The sequence below is a fragment of the Neophocaena asiaeorientalis genome, unplaced genomic scaffold (assembly GCF_003031525.2).
Source record: "Neophocaena asiaeorientalis asiaeorientalis breed wild unplaced genomic scaffold, Neophocaena_asiaeorientalis_V1.1 scaffold43, whole genome shotgun sequence".
Lineage (NCBI taxonomy): Eukaryota > Metazoa > Chordata > Mammalia > Artiodactyla > Phocoenidae > Neophocaena > Neophocaena asiaeorientalis.
Window position 1 is genome coordinate 14590316 of NW_020173674.1, and position 19390 is coordinate 14609705.

Below are 19390 nucleotides of genomic sequence, written 5' to 3' on the forward strand. Positions count from 1 at the left end.
AAGCTCGGGAGATAGGAAATCTCCAGCTTTGTGTGTTTGAAAAAGCTCCTGTTGATTTTCCAGCCTCCTCGGCCAGAGAGGGTGAACAAAGGGTTAGCAGTCTGGTAAAACGACCCCCTACCTGGACGGAGTCTCAGGCCTGGGTTTGAGCCCCGGTTTCCCTGCTAACCTAACGCACAGTGTGACCTTGGCCAGCTCCTGCCCTTCTGGGACCCAAGCGTCCTTCTACGTAAAGCGTGAAGGATGGCCCGAGAAGACCCTCACGTTCCTTCCACCTGAACGTCCCCGGCTCCGGTTAGGGTCGGGGGTCCGGTCACATGCTGGAGGGGAAGGATGCTGGTTGACGCGGAGCTGAGTGCGGGCGCACCCCCTCGCTCCGGGTCCAGCCTCCTGCTCTGACGTCCTCGAGCCGCCCTCCCTCCCCGCCCCTCCGGCGGCTGGAGAGCGGCTGGCGCGCCCGGATCCCAGGCCCGGGAGGTGCGCGGCGGCGGGACCGAGCCCCGCGCGGGGAGCGGGCACCATGGTGCTGTCGGTGCCCGTGATCGCTCTGGGTGCCACGCTGGGCACGGCCACCAGCATCCTCGCGCTGTGCGGGGTCACCTGCCTGTGCCGGCACATGCACCCCAAGAAGGGGGTGCTGCAGAGGGACCTGGACCCCGATCCGGAGAAGGCGAAGCCTGGCGTGCTCCGGTCCCAGCAGGTGAGAGGGGGCGGCGCCTTGGTCTCCCCGGGCCGGGTGGGGTCTCCCCGGGCCTGGTGGGGTCTCCCCGGCAACGGCGGGGGAGTGGGTGGCAGGGAATGGTCGGCGTTCTTCTTTGCACGATAGAGAGTTAGGGGAGACTGAGAAGGGAATGTGCAGAATGAGAAGCTCGAATTGGGGGGAAGAAGAAGGGGGTCTGTGAGAGAGAGGACAGGGGGCCAGTTGCGGGCTGGCACAGGGAGAGCATTGACAGAGTCGAGAAGGGGGGAATCCACCACAATCCAGAGAGGAGGCGGCTGCTGTCGCTGCAGTGGGAGCTGGGGAGGGGCAGTTGTGCTGGGTGTGCCTGGGGTCTGGAGAGGCAAATGAATATGGAGGGGCCTGGAGGACCCTCACCCTGTCCTGGCAGCTCTCAGCTCCAGCCAGACTGAGCGAGTAGCTGAGACCTCCCCGAAGGTGTGTCTGGAGATGCCCCTGGAGACAGGAGGGCTTTTATCCCATGCATCAGCTTGTCCCCAGAGCCTCTCTGGGCAGGAAATAGGTGGTGTCCCCATTGTATAGAGCAGCAGAAGGGGTCTGGGAAAGGTTTGGAAGGACAGCGCTACATGGGCTGCGATCTCCAGGACACATTCCCAAGGTGGTGAGTGCAGAATGTCCTCTGGAGACCCGGGAGGAAGTATGGCTGGAAGGACTGGAGGAAGGCAGGCCCTAGGGCAGGGGGTGACTTAATGACTTCCCAAGGCCCTCTAGATTCCTTCCAGAGCTTAGAGTTCCAGGGGAGGCACTATAAAACTGTGATTCCACCTTCCTTTTGCCAATTAATTATTCAAAAGCTCAGACCCAGTTGCTCGGGGCCTGTGTCAGTCATTGAGTGTAGAAAGAAATGGCTGCTGTCCTTGACACACTTACAATCCGAGAAAAGTGACATTGACACTGGCAAGAACAGGAGACAACTGGGCAGTGGGATGTGGGACCCAGAAGCATCTGAAATGGGAGTAGTGGGCTACCCACTCCAGGTGGGCACAGGGCGGAGGAGGGGGTGTTGGATGAGCCCTTCTCCAGACGTTGGGTCCTCAACCTCGTCTCCCATCCGGCACGCTTCAGGGACAGCCATTCGTCTGCCTTTCACAGTGGTGGCTCTTCAGGCACTGTCTCCTCCCCTTCTCAGAGAGAACCGCTGCGGACAGTGTTGGTGTAAGTGACCTCCGGGGTCCCTTCCAACTCTTTGTCTTACTGAGGACCAGTAGCCCACGCAATGGCCAATGATCTGTTAAAGACAAACCACATCACGCGTCTCCCTGGCTTAAAATCCTCCACAAGTTCTCACTGAGCTTGGAAAAAACACAGCAAACTGGAGCCTGGCACGTACTCTGGGCCAGGCTCCGTTTTAAGTGCTTTACACTTAATGCATTTAGCAACTCAATGAGCCCGACTTAAAGCTGAAAAAGCTAAAGAGAGGGCGAGTGACTTGCCCAAGGCCACACAGCTCGAGAAGTTTCAGAGCCGGATTCTAGTCAAGCTGGTCTGGTTCTGGAGTCTGTGCTGTTAGCCACTGCACTTCTTCACCTACTTGATGTGGCAGGTGTTTACCTCCCCAGCCAAGCTCAGGCCAGGTGCCCGCTTCATGGGCCGTCTCAGCTTCCCTGGATTTTTTGATCCTTCTTGAAGACATCAACCCTTCCCATTTTCCTCTGGCTTTTCACACAGATGGCTCCTTCTCATCCTTTTGGTCTCTTTCTGTTAGGATTTTACCTCCTCAGGGAGGATTTTGTCTACGGCCACATGTAACAAAGCCCTCCCGCCCCCATGACGTTCTCCATACCATTCCTTCCCAATTCTTTTGTAGCACTTGGGACAGTTGGATGTGATTTTTCGTATCTGTTCACTTGTACAATATTTATTCCCAGCACCTACTCAGTGTCTGGAACCTAGTAGGTGCCCAATAAGCAATTGTTGACAAATAAAGGCATCCCAGTGCCCAGCCGCTGAGTTATTTCTTAAAATGTGGATGCATTTTGCAACCCCTGTGCAACTCGTAGGGACACAATAAACATTTGTTGATATGTGAGACCCATCCATTCACATCCCTCACTTGGTTCCCTCAGTGACAAGGATTTGGGCCCCTGGGGCTGAACGTGCAGGTGTGAATGTGTTGAAATTGAGATCTCACAATGTCGTTTTGGCTACCATTGTGCTCAGACTGATTCAGCTGCTGACCCAGATAAAGCACACGGAGAAAAGACACTGCGTTGACATTTCAAAAAAAGTAAAGGAGGTGGGTATGAGGGGTGGCAGATGGCAGCAGGGCGATGGGCGTGGCACGTGTTGCCAGAGAGGAGGAGAGTCAGGTAAGGAAGGCTCTCTGAAGATGTTCCTTAAACAGAGAGGGCATGGGGGCTGGGGAAGAGGGTTCTAGATTCCTGTAGCCACTGGGATTTCTCTGGGATACAGAGTGACCGCCCGTGTCTCTATAAGTCGCTGATTGTGGTTGCTGGAAAAGTTCCTTGGATTTGTTGGCCATGCCTGGGGATCCAATTTCTGGTCATGAATTGTAGTGATTTTGAAAAGAACTTTGAAGCTTTCCCTGAGGGTTCTTAACCTGAGGTCCACAGACCCCACCGAGGAGTCTGTAGCTAAACTGTAAGGGGTTCTTGGTCTTGGAGAGGAAAAAATTGCATCTTTCTTTTCATTAACTTCTACATGAAACTTAGCATTTTCTGGAAGTAGGACTATGAACAACACACCACAGGAATATTAGCCGTATCTGTGACTAGGTCCTCAAGGGAAACCACAGGTAGTTTCAGAGCACCTCACAGCTGTTGCAGATGCTTTACGATACTGTTTATGCTCATCTCTAATTCTAAATTATGTACTTATTAAATCCCCCGCTAGATCCTGTTATTTAATGAAAGAATAAAGAGGCACACAGATAACCATTTCCCCGATTGATTTTATTAGATGTACTGTCGTAGTCCTATGTCTTTTATTGGCTGCTTTTCAGACATTCTTCTCCAGACAGCTGAAGGGATCCATCCAGCATCTCCACCATGTGGGAGGTGGCAGAGGGTGCAAACCCTCAGTCGCCGCTGTTCATGCCTCCGGCTAGCTTCAATTCATGATTTTTCTTGGCTTTTCTGAAATATACACTGTGAACCCTTTATCCTGCCTTCTTACACAATCCCTCAGCCTCACCTGCGTGCAGCCTTTCCAGGGAGGAGAGGGATTCAGTTTCACTACACTGTCCTTGTGATCTGGCAGCATCACCTGGGACCTCCCTCCCTGTGGTCAGCCCATCTTTCAAAGCTCGGTTATTATGCAGTGATTACTGGATGCTTGAGCCAGGAGACATAGCAGAGAGGCAGACACGCTGTGTGTGTGTGTGTGTGTGTGTGTGTGTGTGTGTGTGTGTGTGTGTATCATCTTTGCTTCACCACTGCTGTCACATCTCTTAGCAAGAGGCAGCCAGACCCATTGGTTCCTTCCCCCAGAATTTCCTTTTCATGCTCGTCTGCACAGGCTGTCACTCACAGCATTTCTGGGTCCTTGCAGAGGAAGCCCTCCTTTCGACGAACCTAAATAACTACAGAGCAAGTAAGGGGAACTGCCCTTCCCCACGGCTCAGTGCCCCGACACTTTAGCACGAGTTGCAGTCCTGTTCTCAGAAAGCTTTCGTTTCAGGTCTGATTTTTCTTCCCATCTGGTGCTTACCTTGCTTACATGAATATTCTCAAATGAGTCTCAGAGTTCCCAGAGTAACCCTGCTGCTGTCCCCTTGAAGTTATGTGGTCAAAAGCTCCTAGCTCCCAATGCTACTTACTACCAAACTATAAAATCCTACCCTCCTTCCAGCAGAGTTGAGAAGGGAAGTGGCTTTTTGATGGAACACCATGTTAGTTCATTCAGGCTGTTATAAGAAAATACCACAGAGTGGGTAGCTTATAAACAAAAATTTATTTCTCATAGAGCTAGAAGCTGGGAAGTCCAAGATCAAAGTTCTGGCCAATCCAGTGTCTGAGGACCTGCTTCCTAGACTTTTGGATGTAACCTTACCTGATGGAAGAGGCAAGGGAGCTCTCTCCTTCCACTTTTATAAGGGCACTTATCGTATTTATGAAGGCTCCACCCTCATGGCCTACTCACTCCCAAAAGCCCCACCTAATCCATGACAAAGGAGGCAAGGATATACAATGGAGAAGAGACAGTCTCTTCAATAAGTGGTGCTGGGAAAACTGGACAGCTACATGTAAAAGAATGAAATTAGAACGCTCCCTTACACCATACACGAAAATAAACTTAAAATGGATTAAAGCCCCACCTCCTAACATTTTCACAATATTGATTCTTCCAATCCAGGAACGTGGTACATCTCTCCATCTGTTTGTGTCATCTTTGATTTAAGGGGGCACAAACATTCAGACTACAGCAAACACGAATAGATTCAAAGTTTTTAAGAAATAATTTAAACATATGCTGTATTTTTATCAAACAACATATGTATAGTGGAGTCTTCCCCCACACCCCCGAGATCAAGGAGTGCATTTCATTTTCCTTGCATCCCTGACTGTAGCCGGTGTGATGACGGGCACGTGATAGCCCTTCAATGTATATTTTGAGTTAAATCATCATATCGCGACATAACACTGAATAAGAGAGCGAAGATGCAAAAGAATGCACGTGGTTAAGCTTCCATTTCCACAAGATTTGAATTCAAGCCCATTTATGTCTGGGGTTTCCGCTGGGGGCAGGTAATGACTGGGGCAGAGTCGGGGAGCTTCCCAGCTTTTGTTTATAAGCTCTGCCTCTTGATGTGGCGCTGGTTACACAGCTGTGTCCACTTTATGAAAGAAAATTTATCCAGCTCTACATTGATGATTTGTGTACTTTTCTGTATGTAGTTATAACTCGGTAAAGTTTTTATTATTTGTCAAGTTGTGAGGTAATGTTTGTGAACGCTGATTTAGTATCAAGCTAGTATTTTTTTTTAACATCTTTATTGGGGTATAATTGCTTTACAATGTTGTGTTAGTTTCTGCTCTATAAACAAGCCAGTATTTTTAATACCAGGATGATCTGGGGACTATAATCAAGAGACGTGGCCCTCCTTTTTGTGGTCCATTATGCATCACCTCCCTGGCCCTGTCTGCCTTCTTCTGCTACTCCTGTGGCCACCTCCTCCTTCGGACTAGGGACTGGAGAACATCAACGTGGCCTGATTAACTCTCCCACCTGTTTTCCTGTTCCTTAGAGCACTGGGCAACATCCTCTCAGATCACTTGTCTGAATGCAGACTTGTCAGAGTGAGGATGGATCAGAGCCCCGATCTGCATTTCATCAGCTAATAAGCTCATTCACTAAAGGTTAATGAACACATGCTAGGCACTGGGATGCAGCAATAAAAAGACAGGTGCATGCTGTTCCTTGCAAGTGGGGAGGTAGACAGTAAAGCCAGCCGTCGCCGTGAAGTGTGTCACAGTGTTACGATGACAGGCGAGGTATGGGGACCCATGGGCCCAGAGTAGAACTTTCTCCAGTTCTCGTCGGCTACTCTGACGAGGTCTCCCCTCTGCATCAGTGATCACAGGAGGCCAACGTGAATTGCTAACCCCACTCCTGGAACTGATTTGACTCTGGACTGCCGGAAGGTCTGACCTCCTTGGATTCTCAGTCCTTTTAAATAATTGATTTCTCAGCTGATCTCCTGGCTGGTAAACGTTCCTGTTCATATAAACAAACAAACAAACAAACAAAAAATGGACCCGTTTCCACAGAATAATAAAGAATAGTGATAGCATAGCTAACATTTCTTGAGTTCTTTATGTGTGCCAGACACTGTTCTAAGCTCTTTAACCATATTAATTTTATCCTCACAATAGTCCTATGAAATATGCACAATTATTACTTACGTTTTACACATGGGGAAAGTAAAACACAGAGTGCTTAAGTAACTTACTCAGTGGCAGAGCTGGGAATCAAATTTAGGAATTCTGGTTCCAGAGCCCACACGTCTGACCACTAGGCTGAAGATTAGCAGAAAAAACTAGTCAAAATTTTACTTGAGCCACTGCGTTTCCCCAGATATGAAGTAAAAGTGTCTACAATACATGAATCTTTGCAGGTCAAAGATCTGCAGAAACATTTCCCAAAGCTTTGGATGTCTTTGCTGCCTCTTGTTTCCACCATGCTTCCAGCACTGGGTGCAGCCCTGGGCCCTCCAGAGAAATTTACACAGTAAACATGTTTGGGCTGGTCGCTTAGCAACAGGGAAGAGAGTATGAATTTTGCATCAAGAAATTAGCATAGATTACTTCAAGGAGATGAGTGCACACCCATTGGAAACCCTTGGCCCTTTGAAACATACATAATGTGGACTTTTGGTCTGTGTCCATCAATCCCTTCCTGGTGGCAGGTCCCAGACCCGTCACATCTTTTTCCCTCTCTAGTTTCTCCTCTGGTTCAGCATGTAGATAATTCGTGTTCATGGCTCTTCTCTTCATGTGATTGACGGTTCACTAGCACCTTTTGTTAATTCCAGCAGAAAGCACTGCTGCATCTTTTTTTTTTTTTTTTTTTTGTGGTACGCGGGCCTCTCACCATTGTGGCCTCTCCCGTTGTGGAGCACAGGTTCCGGACGCGCAGGCTCAGTGGCCATGGCTCACGGGCCCAGCCGGTCCGCAGCATGTGGGATCTTCCCGGACCAGGGCACGAACCCGTGTCCCCTGCATCGGCAAGCGGACTCTCAACAACTGTGCCACCAGGGAAGCCCCACTGCTGCATCTTTTGACATTTTTAGATTTTCAGATACTAGCCCGGATTATCTGGGGTACAAGAAGAGGAGTAGAGAGCCCATCAGAACACAATGGAAGAAACACCTGGACGAGAAATCAGAGGCGCTTAAGTTGAAGGCAGAAGGAAGGGGAGAGACTGGCAGGATGGAGAAGCAGCAGACCCAGAAGACAAAGAAGAAGAGACAAGTTAAAGAGTGACTGACTGTCCCAGAGTCAGAGGCCAGAGGGAGGAATCAGAATATGTGTGGATGATCCCTGCCCTGTCCACGCTGTTGACCTACAATTTCCCCAAAACCAGTAACAGCTCATCTCCGACTTGTTCCTTGATATTACTGCATTCACTACGTCTGGAGCTTATTTCTGCTAACAAACATTGGGAAACCCCACTTTGAGGATGGAGGAGAAGAGCTTCACAGAAACATGTTTTAAGAACTAAGAGATTCTCGGACTTCCCTGGTGGCACAGTAGTTAAGAATCCGCCTGCCAATGCAGGGGACACGGGTTCAAGCCCTGGTCCGGGAAGATCCCACATGCCGCGGAACAACTAAGCCTGTGTGCCACAACTACAGAGGCTGCACTCTAGAGGCCGCGAGCCACAACTACTGAGCCAGCAAACCACAACTACTAAGGCCTGTGCGCCTAGAGCCCGTGCTCCGCAACAAGAGAAGCCACAGCTATGAGAAGTCTGCACATGGCAACGAAGAGCAGCCCCCGCTCGCTGCAACTAGAGAAAGCCACGCACAGCAACGAAGACCCAACACAGCTAAAAATAAATAAAATAAAATAAAATAATTTTTTTTAAAAAAGCTTTAATTAAAAAAAAGAGAACTGAGGGATTCTGAATGTATGTGTCTGAATCAACACACACGTGCATACAAAGGACCCCCTATAGCCAATTTGTTAAGAAATCATGAGTTAGGAGATTTCTAAAGGAAAACAGATGAAAAAGCTAGATCTATTCCTTCCTCCCATCTCTCTCAATTATGTTTATTGAGCGCAGACCTGTGCCAGGTACTGTGCTGGGGCTGGGGATGCAGGAACCGCCCCCTCCTCAATGACACAGTGACCTTTTGCAGCCTTCATGAAACTCACATTGTAATGGGGGAAACCAGAGTTAGCAGAAGAAGAGCACAGATCAATGAAAGTGTGTGATGGTGGCAAGTGACCTAAAGAGAAAGTTCTGGTGCTATGAGAGGGTAAGGTGGAAGTGATCCAGGCGAACAGGTCAGGGAAGGCTTTCCTGGAGGGAGTGATGGCCAAGCTGAGAGCTGGCGTAGGAGGGGAAGTTAACCAGGGCAATGGGGAGGGGTGTGAGGGGTTTCAGATAGGAAGGAGGCCGTGCAAAGGTCCTGGGACAGGAGGCAGCCTAGCACTTAGGAGGGCCCAGGGAAAAGTCAGTGTGTCTGGAGGGCAGAGAGGAAGGATGCCCAGTGTATGATGAGGCTGGGAGGTGGACAGGAGCCTGGGCAAGCAGGGTATTGCAGACCATGGACAGGTTCCTCCATTCCTTTATTCATTTATGTATCAAACATTTATTAAGGCCTACGTGAGGGACACTGACCTGCGTACTGACAGTGCGAAGGCTACAGTTACTTTCAAAGCTTTTTAAAGTTAAGGTGAAATTCACATAAAGTCAACCATTTTAAAGTATACGAATCAGTAGCATCTAGTACATTCACAATGTTGTACAATCACTACCTCCATCTAGTTCTAAGACATTTTTATTCCCCCTGAAGAAAACTCCATCCCCATTAAGCAGACACTGTTCCTCTCTCTCTCTGCCTTCAGTCTCTGGAAACCACCAGTCTGTGTTCTGTCTTTATGGATTTGTCTCTTCTGGACGTTTCATGTATTTGGAATTTTAAAATCGGTGACTTTTCGAGCCTGGCTTCTTTCACTTAGCGTAGTGTTTTCAAGATTCACCCATGTTGTAGCGTGTATGAGGAGTTTATTTCCCGTTATGGCTGAATAATAACCCATTATATGTACATGCCTCACTTTGTTTATCCGTTCATTTGTTGATGAACATTTGGGTGGATTCTACCTTTTTGGTTATTGGAATAGGGCTGCTATGTACATTCCTGTACAAGTATTTGTTTGTGTACCTGTTTTCAATGCTTTCAAGTATATACTTAGGAGTGGAATTGCTGGGTCCTATGGTAATTCTACATTTAACGTTTTGAGGAACCTCCAATTGCTTTCCGCAGCAACCGCACCTTTTACATTCCCACCAGCAAGGCGTGAGAGTTCCAGTTTCTTCACATCTTTGCCAACACTTATTATTTTGCCTTTTTTTGTTATTATTTTTTGTTCTTTATTATAGCCATCCTAGTGGGTGTGAAGTACTTTCTAGGCTTTTAATTTTTTAAAAAAATCCAAACTCTTATTTTTAAAATCTTCATCAGTATCTTGCATGTTTTCAATGAGCATTTCTGCTCTGTATTGAATGCCAATTACAGAGAATCCACATGGGCACACCCGTAAGATCATGCCATGGCTCCTGAGTCTCACAAGAGGAGTGGAGTGTGCAGCCGTGCTGGCTCCCCTGCTCTCCCAGCAAATTTGCACCTGCTACTCCATCCTTTAAATATGGTGCATGTTATCACTGTCACCTTCCTCTTTCTTTACCCCAAGCTTTAGTCCCTCACGGGTCCCGATCTGCTTCACCTAGGTTTCTGGGGGCCCTACAAACCCAGGTCCAATTGGAGTGCTATTTACTACCTTTCAACATCATTTCCTCACGTTGGCATCATCAGGGCAGTGTGATGCCAGGAGGAGGAGCCTTGGTCCCCTACCATATCCATTCACTCCACACACACAAACTTTCCCACCAAGGAGTTCCCTAAGTGCTAATTAAACAAAGGGTGTGTTAATTGATTCATATTATAGAACATTCCTGGGAGAGTTTTACGTGGTGTTTAAGAGCATTGCAGCAATACACAGTGATATTTGGGGAAACTGATTGAGGTTTTGGGTGGACTTGGAATGCATTGTAATTTTCCCCATTTAAAATAGTGGAATACAAGTGACTGCTCTCTGAAATTCACAAGCCAGCATGTTTCCATGAGCAGATTAGAGTCAAATAATGAGGGGTGGTTGCATGTTTGAATATGTGCATATGCATGTGTAAATGTGAATATGTACATATGCATATATGAATGAGAGAAAGGGGAGGCGCAGCCCATGGAAAATCTGTGAAACTGAGTCAGTCCATCTGGCAGAGACCCTAGGGTACCTTGACATATTTCATTGACTCCCTCCACCCTCCACTCATTAAATCCAAGACATACTTTTCCTTCATAGAAAAACTGAGCAGGCTTTGCAGAGAGCAAGAGAAGTGAGGAGAAATGTTGAATGACTGCATGAGTCATTGGACGGATGGATAGATGAATGGGGAGGAGATTCATGGGGCCACCGCCTCTGCTTGCAGCCAAACAGCCCATGGAAAATCTGTGAAACTGAGTCAGAGACCCTAGGGTACCTTGACATATTTCTTTGACTCCCTCCACCCTCCACTCATTAAATCCAAGACATACTTTTCCTTCATAGAAAAACTGAGCAGGCTTTGCAGAGAGCAAGAGAAGTGAGGAGAAATGTTGAATGACTGCATGAGTCATTGGACGGATGGATAGATGAATGGGGAGGAGATTCATGGGGCCACCGCCTCTGCTTGCAGCCAGAATAAAAATCACAAGCACAGAAATGCAGGGGAAGGTGCTGAGCTCGTGGAAGAATCTCTGTGCTCACCTTCAGTGACACCGCATGGGATCAAGACAAGCCTGGAGGGCGTGGTGGCTTCACTTTGTATTGGTTTCCCTCCCTTCAAGCCTCTGTTCCTGCAGCTGACATTGGAGACAGTTTAAAAGATCTCCCATTGCAAAGACCAATGAGATAATACCCTGGGGGGGACACGTTTGATTTGGAAAATCATTATAAACCACGTAGTTTTGGACTTGCTGTTAAGAGTGGCCTGATGAGAGGGACATAAGTTACTGAGGCAGGAGAGTGAAGACTTTGCTTTTCAAACAGAATTAAGAATGATGTTTTGGTGAGTTCCCTGGTGGTCTAGTGGTTAGGATTCAGCAATGTCACCGCCATGCGTGGGTTCAATCCCTGGTCGGGGAACTGAGATCCCATGCAGTGCGGCCAAAACAAGAAAAGAGAATGATGTTTTGGAGAGGAATGCATTTGAAGATGAAGAGAGGGTTGGGGAAGAGCAGTTTGGTTGGGCAACTAGAAGACTTGCTGGAAACAGCTGCAGAACGAAGCTTAGAATAACTTCAGAGAGCTCTAAGCTCATTCCGTGTTTCAGCTCCCGCCTCCCCTCCACCTCTTCTCACAGTGCACTCCGCAAGCATCTTAGAATGTGTTTTTATTTCCAGCACAGTCTGTTCACAAAGAACGGGCAAGGATACCAGAGAGACGTACATACAGTGAAGGCAGTGATGGTACATCAAGAGACGAAACTCCATGGGAAAATGTCAACGTGGTCTCAGGGCATTTTGACACATTCCCTGCAAATGCATCATCTAATAAGCCCGTCTCTTACCTTGCAAGTGGGACGGATCCTTCAAGTAGCAACAGGACTGTCGCCCTTTGTGTGACAGCCTCATTACAAAACTTGCAGAGACAAAGGACGGAAAGGAATGAAAAGGAGCATAGGTATCTCGTTGGTAACCACTACATGGTAGACTTGTGTTTCTTTTTGGATACCCACCAGTATTAGTTTTAGGGAAGAACAATCTAGTTTTTTGAGACGACTCAAAAGAGGAAATTACCTCTTAGAATGAAAATGTTCATTTCGGGATCAAGCCACTGAGATATAACAGGAAGCAAATTAGACTTAGACCCCAAACCTGAACGTGAATTCAACCTCCAGCGTTCTCCAGCTAAATGACCTTGACCATTCCAAATCCCACTTTCCTCATCGACAAAACAGAGGTGATAACAATAAGATTCTCTACGGTAACATTAAAGACGAATTGAGATAACGCTTTTGAAAGCACCCAACACTGTCAGCACCAGTCACTACTCAGAGTATATTTTAGGTATCTCTGAATCCTTTTCTTATTTATCCTTTACCAAAGCAATGACTTGTCTGTATGTTCATTACATAGGAAAGAGAGAGTTCATAAAAAGTATTCCAGATGTGAAAAATGAAAGCCCTCTATTAGGATGGGAAGGGTGGGCATGAACATTACGATTCTAGGATATCCATTCATTCAAAAAATATTTCTTGATGACCTATTATGTGTGAGACACTGAGTTAGCAATAGGGACACCATAGTGACCGGGCGGACAACATCCCTGACCTCCTGCAGCTCATGTTCTACAGGTAGAGATCTTCATTACACCATTGTACAAATGAATATAAATCTAACTGTATTAGGTGTGGTAAGGGAAGCAAGAGTTCTCTCAAGAAGTGATAACTCATTAGTGCTCCAATCTTAACATATTTGGAGACTCCCTTCAGTAAAAGCATTTTGAGCTTGTACCCCTTATACATGTATACTTAATTCTTTGTGAAGCATATGTAGGCTTCATATTATGTATACATATTGCTCTACTAATATATTGTGTCCATAATAAAACATGCACAAACATGGACCTTTTAAAACAATAATGCAAAAATAAATTATAAAATGAGATTCTGTAATTTTCTTCCATACACCAGATGGACTGTCTTACACACCCCTGTAGCATACAGTCAGTGACATTTACTAGGTTAAGGTATTGGGGATGAGCATTTGAAGTCTTCTAGGCATAGGGCGTGTGCAAAGACCCTGTGGAAAGAAGAAATATCACCTGGGAGGGACTGAAAGAAGGTCAAAGTGGGTAGAGCACAGAGGGCACAGGAGGGAGCGACTGCAAGCAAGCGAGGTGGGTCAGGCCGGAGAGCACCACACAGGACCTTCTGGGACACCGTTAGTATTCGGATATTTATCCCAAGAGCAATGGAAGCTACTGAAAGGTCTTAAGTGAGATGTGACGTGGTCAGATTTAGGCCGTGAAAACATCCTTTTGGGTGGGGAAAGAGTAGAAATGGGGATACCAAGGAAACCCTGGAAAGAGACCATGATGGCTTGAGCCACTATGATGGCGGCAGTAGTTTGGAGAGGTGTTTGGGTGTGGGCTTCAGGAAGAGAGAGGACTTAGGGACGACACTAAGTGTTTCACTTAGGATGGTGGTTGCAGTCAATGAAACAAGGATGAGGCCATGGATTTTAAGTCATGAGTTCACATTTGTGCAGGGCAAGTGTGAGGAGCCTTCGAGCTATCTCCATGAAGATGTCAATTGTGCTGGTGGTTCCACAGGTCTGGAGCTCACAGTCTGGCTGTGATATACATTGGGGAATAGCAACCACAGCCATGAGTATGGCTGAGACCGCCTGGGAAGAGTGCAGAATGAGAGGGAAGAAGGCCTAAGAACAAGTACCGAGGATGCCAACGTTTCATGAGATAAGGAGGGGTGGCCAGAGAGGAAGGAGAAAAACCTGGAGAATGTGATATCAAAATAATAACAATAACAAGAGAAAAACTTTTGAAGAGGAAGGGAATCACTGAGAACTCAGGTAAGGTAAGACTGAAAAAACGCATAGGAATGAGACAGTGAAGGTTACCAGTGACCTTGGAGACCAACAGTGACCTTCAGTGGGCTGACGGGGCCTCTGGGAAAGTGTTGTAGAGTGGCTGGAAAGTGAGGAATGAGAACAGCATTGAGTATAGGCAGTTCTTTTGAGATGCATGACTGTAAAGGGGTGGAGAGGGCTAGGGCTGGGGCTGAGCAGGGGAAAAGAGGTCAAAGGAATATTGAGCACAATTGAAAGCTGATGGGAAAGAGCCAGTTGAAAGAGAGGGTGAACATTCAAGAGAGAGGGAGAGAGAGATTAAAAAAAAAGAAACAGCTAGTGTAAGGCCCCCACATGGGCGGATGGGGCGCAAGGCTCTGATGGAAGGACTGGTCCTGGAGGGAGGGAGAGTGGGAGACACCTCCTGCAGTGTCACAGGACAGGGACGGGCACAGCATCTGTCTGGAGAAGAAGGGCAGGTCGCTGCGTCTGTTAACAGGACGCTAAGGGGCTTCTGTTCTCTTGGTTTCCTTTTTCTCTATGAAGGAAGTCAGAGGGGAGAGAGAAATTCCAGAATGTGGGCTTGAGGGAGGAGTTAGGGAAACAGCAGGATTTCCGGAGAGGACTGAGTTTAAGGTTGGAGATCACGAATTTATCATGGAACCATCCACCCTGTCTAGGTGACCCTCTTGCAGCACAGGGCTATTTGATGCAACATCATGGTTTAGCGGGGCTCATCCACCACTGGAGTTTCACCACGTGACATCAGGGAAAGGATGGGGAGGCAAGGGAGGGTATTGTTGACATCATGGTCCATTTTCTCATTTGATCCAGCATCTAGTATGGTGCTTTGCACCTCTCGAAGTTTTTAATATGTTCTTGCCAAACAGACACACCTGTGGGTTGGAAGCTTCAGGGCTTGAAGCTTGAAATGAGCTGAGGAAAAATATTTGATCTTTATAGTAAATTGGAGCCAAATATTCTGATATTATGGACCTTCCATGATCTAATCGTATTTTGTGACAACATTGTGTAGACTGCTCGAATGTTGGCCCTTGTCACGCAGAAGGGAAATCCAATAGATTTGGATCCCATTTAAGAGAAGGAACAGCTACATCTGGGGATGATACTCACCAGCTTTGAGTCAGCCAAAGTGACAGCTGGGAAGAGAATATTAGAAGAAGCCCCCTAGTGGCTGTCCCTTCCTTGAAATCTCCTTGCTGCCGTCCCTTGAAATCTTCATGAAAGTCCCATGGTAAAGAATTAAAAAAAAAAAAAAAAGTATATACATAACTGAATCATGTTGCTTTACAGCAGAAACTAACACAACATTGTAAATTAACTCTATTTCAATTAAAACAAAAAAGAAGAAAGTCACATGGAAGAACCAATCTGTTGCCCAAACATTGCTGTGACTGTAGACATCCAATGACGCTCAGGGATTGTTTTTTTGGAAAAAGAAAGAGACCCGAGAGGTAATAATGGAGGTACTTTTCCTTGATGCAGCTCTCTTGGATTCTTCCTTCTCCCTACACATCGCTCCACCCCTAAGCATTGTCAACTCTACTACCTGGGAGAAGTCTTCAGCATTGGAGGCCCTTCACAGCCTGGCCTCACCATTCCTTTGCAAATCCATCCTTCAGCCCCAACTTTTCTCTTTAGCTGGTTTGCCAGACCCACCACACCCTGAGCATGCTCCCCTCTGTACCCAGGCTGCTGCCTTTCTCTCCATTTGAGATACTTCTGCCTCTCTTCTCCATAGTTATCCTTGAATGTTGGGCTGAAGCTGCTTCTCCAGGAAGCCTTCTCTGATCTCACTGACTTTGAGGAATTCCTCTTTAGGTCTCCCGGACCTAAAGAGGACCTTCTGGACCTTTAGTCCAGACCTTTGGACTTTTAATTCTACCTTCTTTACTTATTTCCCTTTTGTAAAGTATGCATCAGGAGGAGCAAATAGCTTTCATCTTGCATATCAATTCTTATTAATTGGTAGTGGCTTCCTGGATCCCTGAGCTGAACAAGCTGTGTCTGATCACAGCAGGAAAGAACACTTTGATCGATTAGTCATGTCTGCCATGGGCAGAGGGTAGAAGAGTTGTAGCATCAGAGCCTCATATTTCCATTTATGGACTATCTCACCTCCACCATTGGATGGTAAACTTCCCAAGGGCAGAGAATTATTCTGTGGGACGTAAGGTGGTTGACTACATAGTTAGCAGGCAACAAGTGTGTGCTGAATTCTGTTTGGGCAGAAACCTGAAGGTTGGTTAATTGGAGGGTTTTGGCTTAAAACCAAAGTATAAGGAGAATCTAGTTAAACGATCACTGTCCTGTTTTGAAGGCTCGTTTTACAACTTGGCAGTTTTTTATACCACTGGTTAGAAATTGATGTGCTTTCCAAATGTCTACACATGAGTGGAAGGAAGTCTTCAATTAGTGGTTTTCTGCACATTTTTTCTGAGCTGAATCACCTTTGATGGGTGCTATTCACATACTTGACGGGTTCTGCAGAATTCATCTCCTTTCTCTCCCACTCAGAAAAGCGTATTAGAACACAAATGTGTGAAAGAGGTATTGTTATAAGAAAAACCCTGAATGTGCTCTAATCAATTTTTTAAATGAGTCAAAAACTATCAAATTTCAGTACTTCAGCCATCATATGTAGTACACTGGGCATAATAACAAGGTTGGAAATTGTTGCTTTTGTCAATGGTTTCATCAATTATCCAAGCATCATGGAATCAAGAAATCCTGTAACTATTCCAAAACAAGATCCTGAATTCAATGTCAAGAGGGTATATGACCATATTTTCCAACCTTTAATACCAAACTGTCTGTCTTACATTAAAAACATGGCTCTCATAAATCAGAAACTGAGAAAAAAATTCTAAAGTATCCAAATGGACACTGTTGCTTAAGACCACGAGACCAATACCAAGTAAGCATGTGTGTTCCCATCTTATCCAAACTGATGATGATACAGGGCTGAGATCCCCCTCCTACACATGGACTCAGTTTAAAGAAAGACCTTTTGTTGTTGTTGTTTTTGGTTTTTTTGCGGTACGCGGACCTCTCACCGCTGCGGCCTCTCCCGTCGCAGAGCACATGCTCCGGATGCGCAGGCTCAGCGGCCATGGCTCACGGGCCCAGCCGCTCCGCGGCATGTGGTATCTTCCTTCCTGGACCGGGGCACGAACCCGTGTCCCCTGCATCGGCAGGCGGACTCGCAACTGCTGTGCCACCATGCAAGTCCATAAAGAAAGACTTTTAAGTCTCTAGTGAACCAATACAGTGGAGGGGGCAGCGGAATTTTAAAAGTTAAAGGCTGGTTGAGGGACTTGGCTCAGAGATGAAACCCATTGTCAACAGCCGTGCTATGATAGCTGGAGATGGGAGGATAAGGATGGATAGATGGGGAGGGAAGGCTGGGTTTGAGCCCCAGTTTACTGACCAGGGGAGTTTTCTGTGCCCCTTTAAAATAACCTAGCTTTGAAACAACGCTTCTGACGAGTGTTGATTAGGTTATAACATAGTCTTGACCTTATCGTAGCTCAGGTCACAAGTGAAACACGTTTTCTGCCCAAGGAATGTCAAACCCAGATTCAGAACTGAGAGCAGGAACAAAGCTGATGCCCAAACATCCAGGCAGGTCATTACACCACAACCGGGTGGGGAGGGGCATGGGGTCATCCATCTAATGATGTGAGATGTGACAGCACATCAAATGCAATGATCTGGACGTTTCCATTTTTACCAGTTTATGGCTGGTATCCAGAGACATAGTCCGCAGGGAACCGTGCTGTGGAATGTCATTTAGCAGCACTGGCTTCGTGGTGGACTCGTGGTCCAAGCCTAGAGCTCTCATACATTAGCTGTGGGATCCTGGACAAGTTTCAATGTCTCTGAGTCTCAACTTCCTCCTCTGTAGAGAAAGGAATTAAGTTATTTTTATTTATTAACACTAGGGTATAGAAAAGAGGAAACAGTGGGCACTTATCTCTAGGGTTGTGTGAGGGTCAAATGCAGTAAAGTCTGTTGCGCTTTGCAGAGCATCAGGTGCAGAGGAAGTGGTAGAGAGATGGTGGCCATATTGCCCTTTCAGGCTTTGTGATGTAACTGATGGAGTCAATGCAGCGCCACCTACAAGATTCTCTGGGTGGGATCTTGCCATTGTGTGGTTTCCAGCCCTGTGGAATTACAGTTTTTAAAATCTGCGTTTGAATTCTGTGTCTTCCAGAAGAATGGGGATAATGGCAACACTCATTGCCCCTCCTTTTCTCGTAGGGCTTTAAGCTTTGGTGGTACCCGCTGTTCTCTGAACACACTGCAGACTTTCATGCGGCTGCCTTGACCCAGAAAGCCCTTCCCCAACTTCTGCACCTGTCAAACTGCTTCCCGGGCGTCGGGGCGGAGCTGGGGGGCAGCAGCCAAAAGTCAGAGTCTCTGAATCGTTATGAAATTCTCCTCCCATTATACACCCCACCCCACCCTGTCCCTTCCCCGGGCAAAGTTTGATGTGCTTCTACGCACTCTGTCTTGTGTTTCGCTCGTCTCCATCATAGTGAGTATGATTATACTAATCGCCCCACCACCCACCCTCCTTCACCAGCCATCCACGCATTGATTCCATCAATCATCATTGAACTGTTTGTGGGGAGCTGAGAGGACGTGACAGAAGGAGGTCGTGCCTGTGAGCAGCTCACTACACAAGAGGACGTTTCTCCATCTACCCTGCCAGGCATTCTAAGACCTCCCCCAAACCAGGGCATTCCCACGTGAGCCTCAGGGACCACCTGTGTCACAGTCACCCTAGGGAGCTTCTTAGACACAGAGATTCTTTAGGATCCACCTAAGACCTCTGAGTCAAGGCAGGGGAGGCACTTGGGAATCTGATTTTTACATTCTCCCGGGTGAAATTTCTATACATCAAAGTGTGGAACCAGCACTTCAACTCTGTTCCTCTGACTAAAGGGCATGCAGGGGCAGAGTAAGGGGTGGCGGGGCCAGGCAGTGGCCCAAGCAACAGTCTAAGGGGCACAAATCATGGGTGAACAGTAAAGGATGACGACAAATATGAGGATGTGGGAAAGGGCTGGAAGCACGACAGAGCGGGTAAACAGAGGACTCTGGAGAGAGCCAGCCCGGGTTTGAACCTTGCCTCTACTACTCACTAGCTGGCTGTGCATCCTGACCTGTAAAATGGGATTGATCATAGCAGCACTAACTGATAGGGTTATTATGAGGATTCAGTGAGCTCATATTGGGACAGTACAGGGCACAGGTGGGCAGAACCACAAGATGGAAGAGGCTGGGAGGACTCTGAGTTTGGAGAACAG

The 19390-nt window shown here is 47.1% G+C and overlaps 1 protein-coding gene across 1 annotated transcript in view; it reads left to right on the plus strand.

Moving 5' to 3' along the window:
* The first annotated feature begins 520 nt into the window (after positions 1–520).
* The window catches only part of SYT13 (synaptotagmin 13), a 38554-nt gene continuing 19684 nt past the window's right edge, over positions 521–19390 (plus strand). The window contains exon 1 of the mRNA XM_024749477.1: positions 521–700. Within this exon, the coding sequence (XP_024605245.1) occupies positions 521–700 (180 nt within the window). The remainder of the gene's footprint in view (positions 701–19390) is intronic.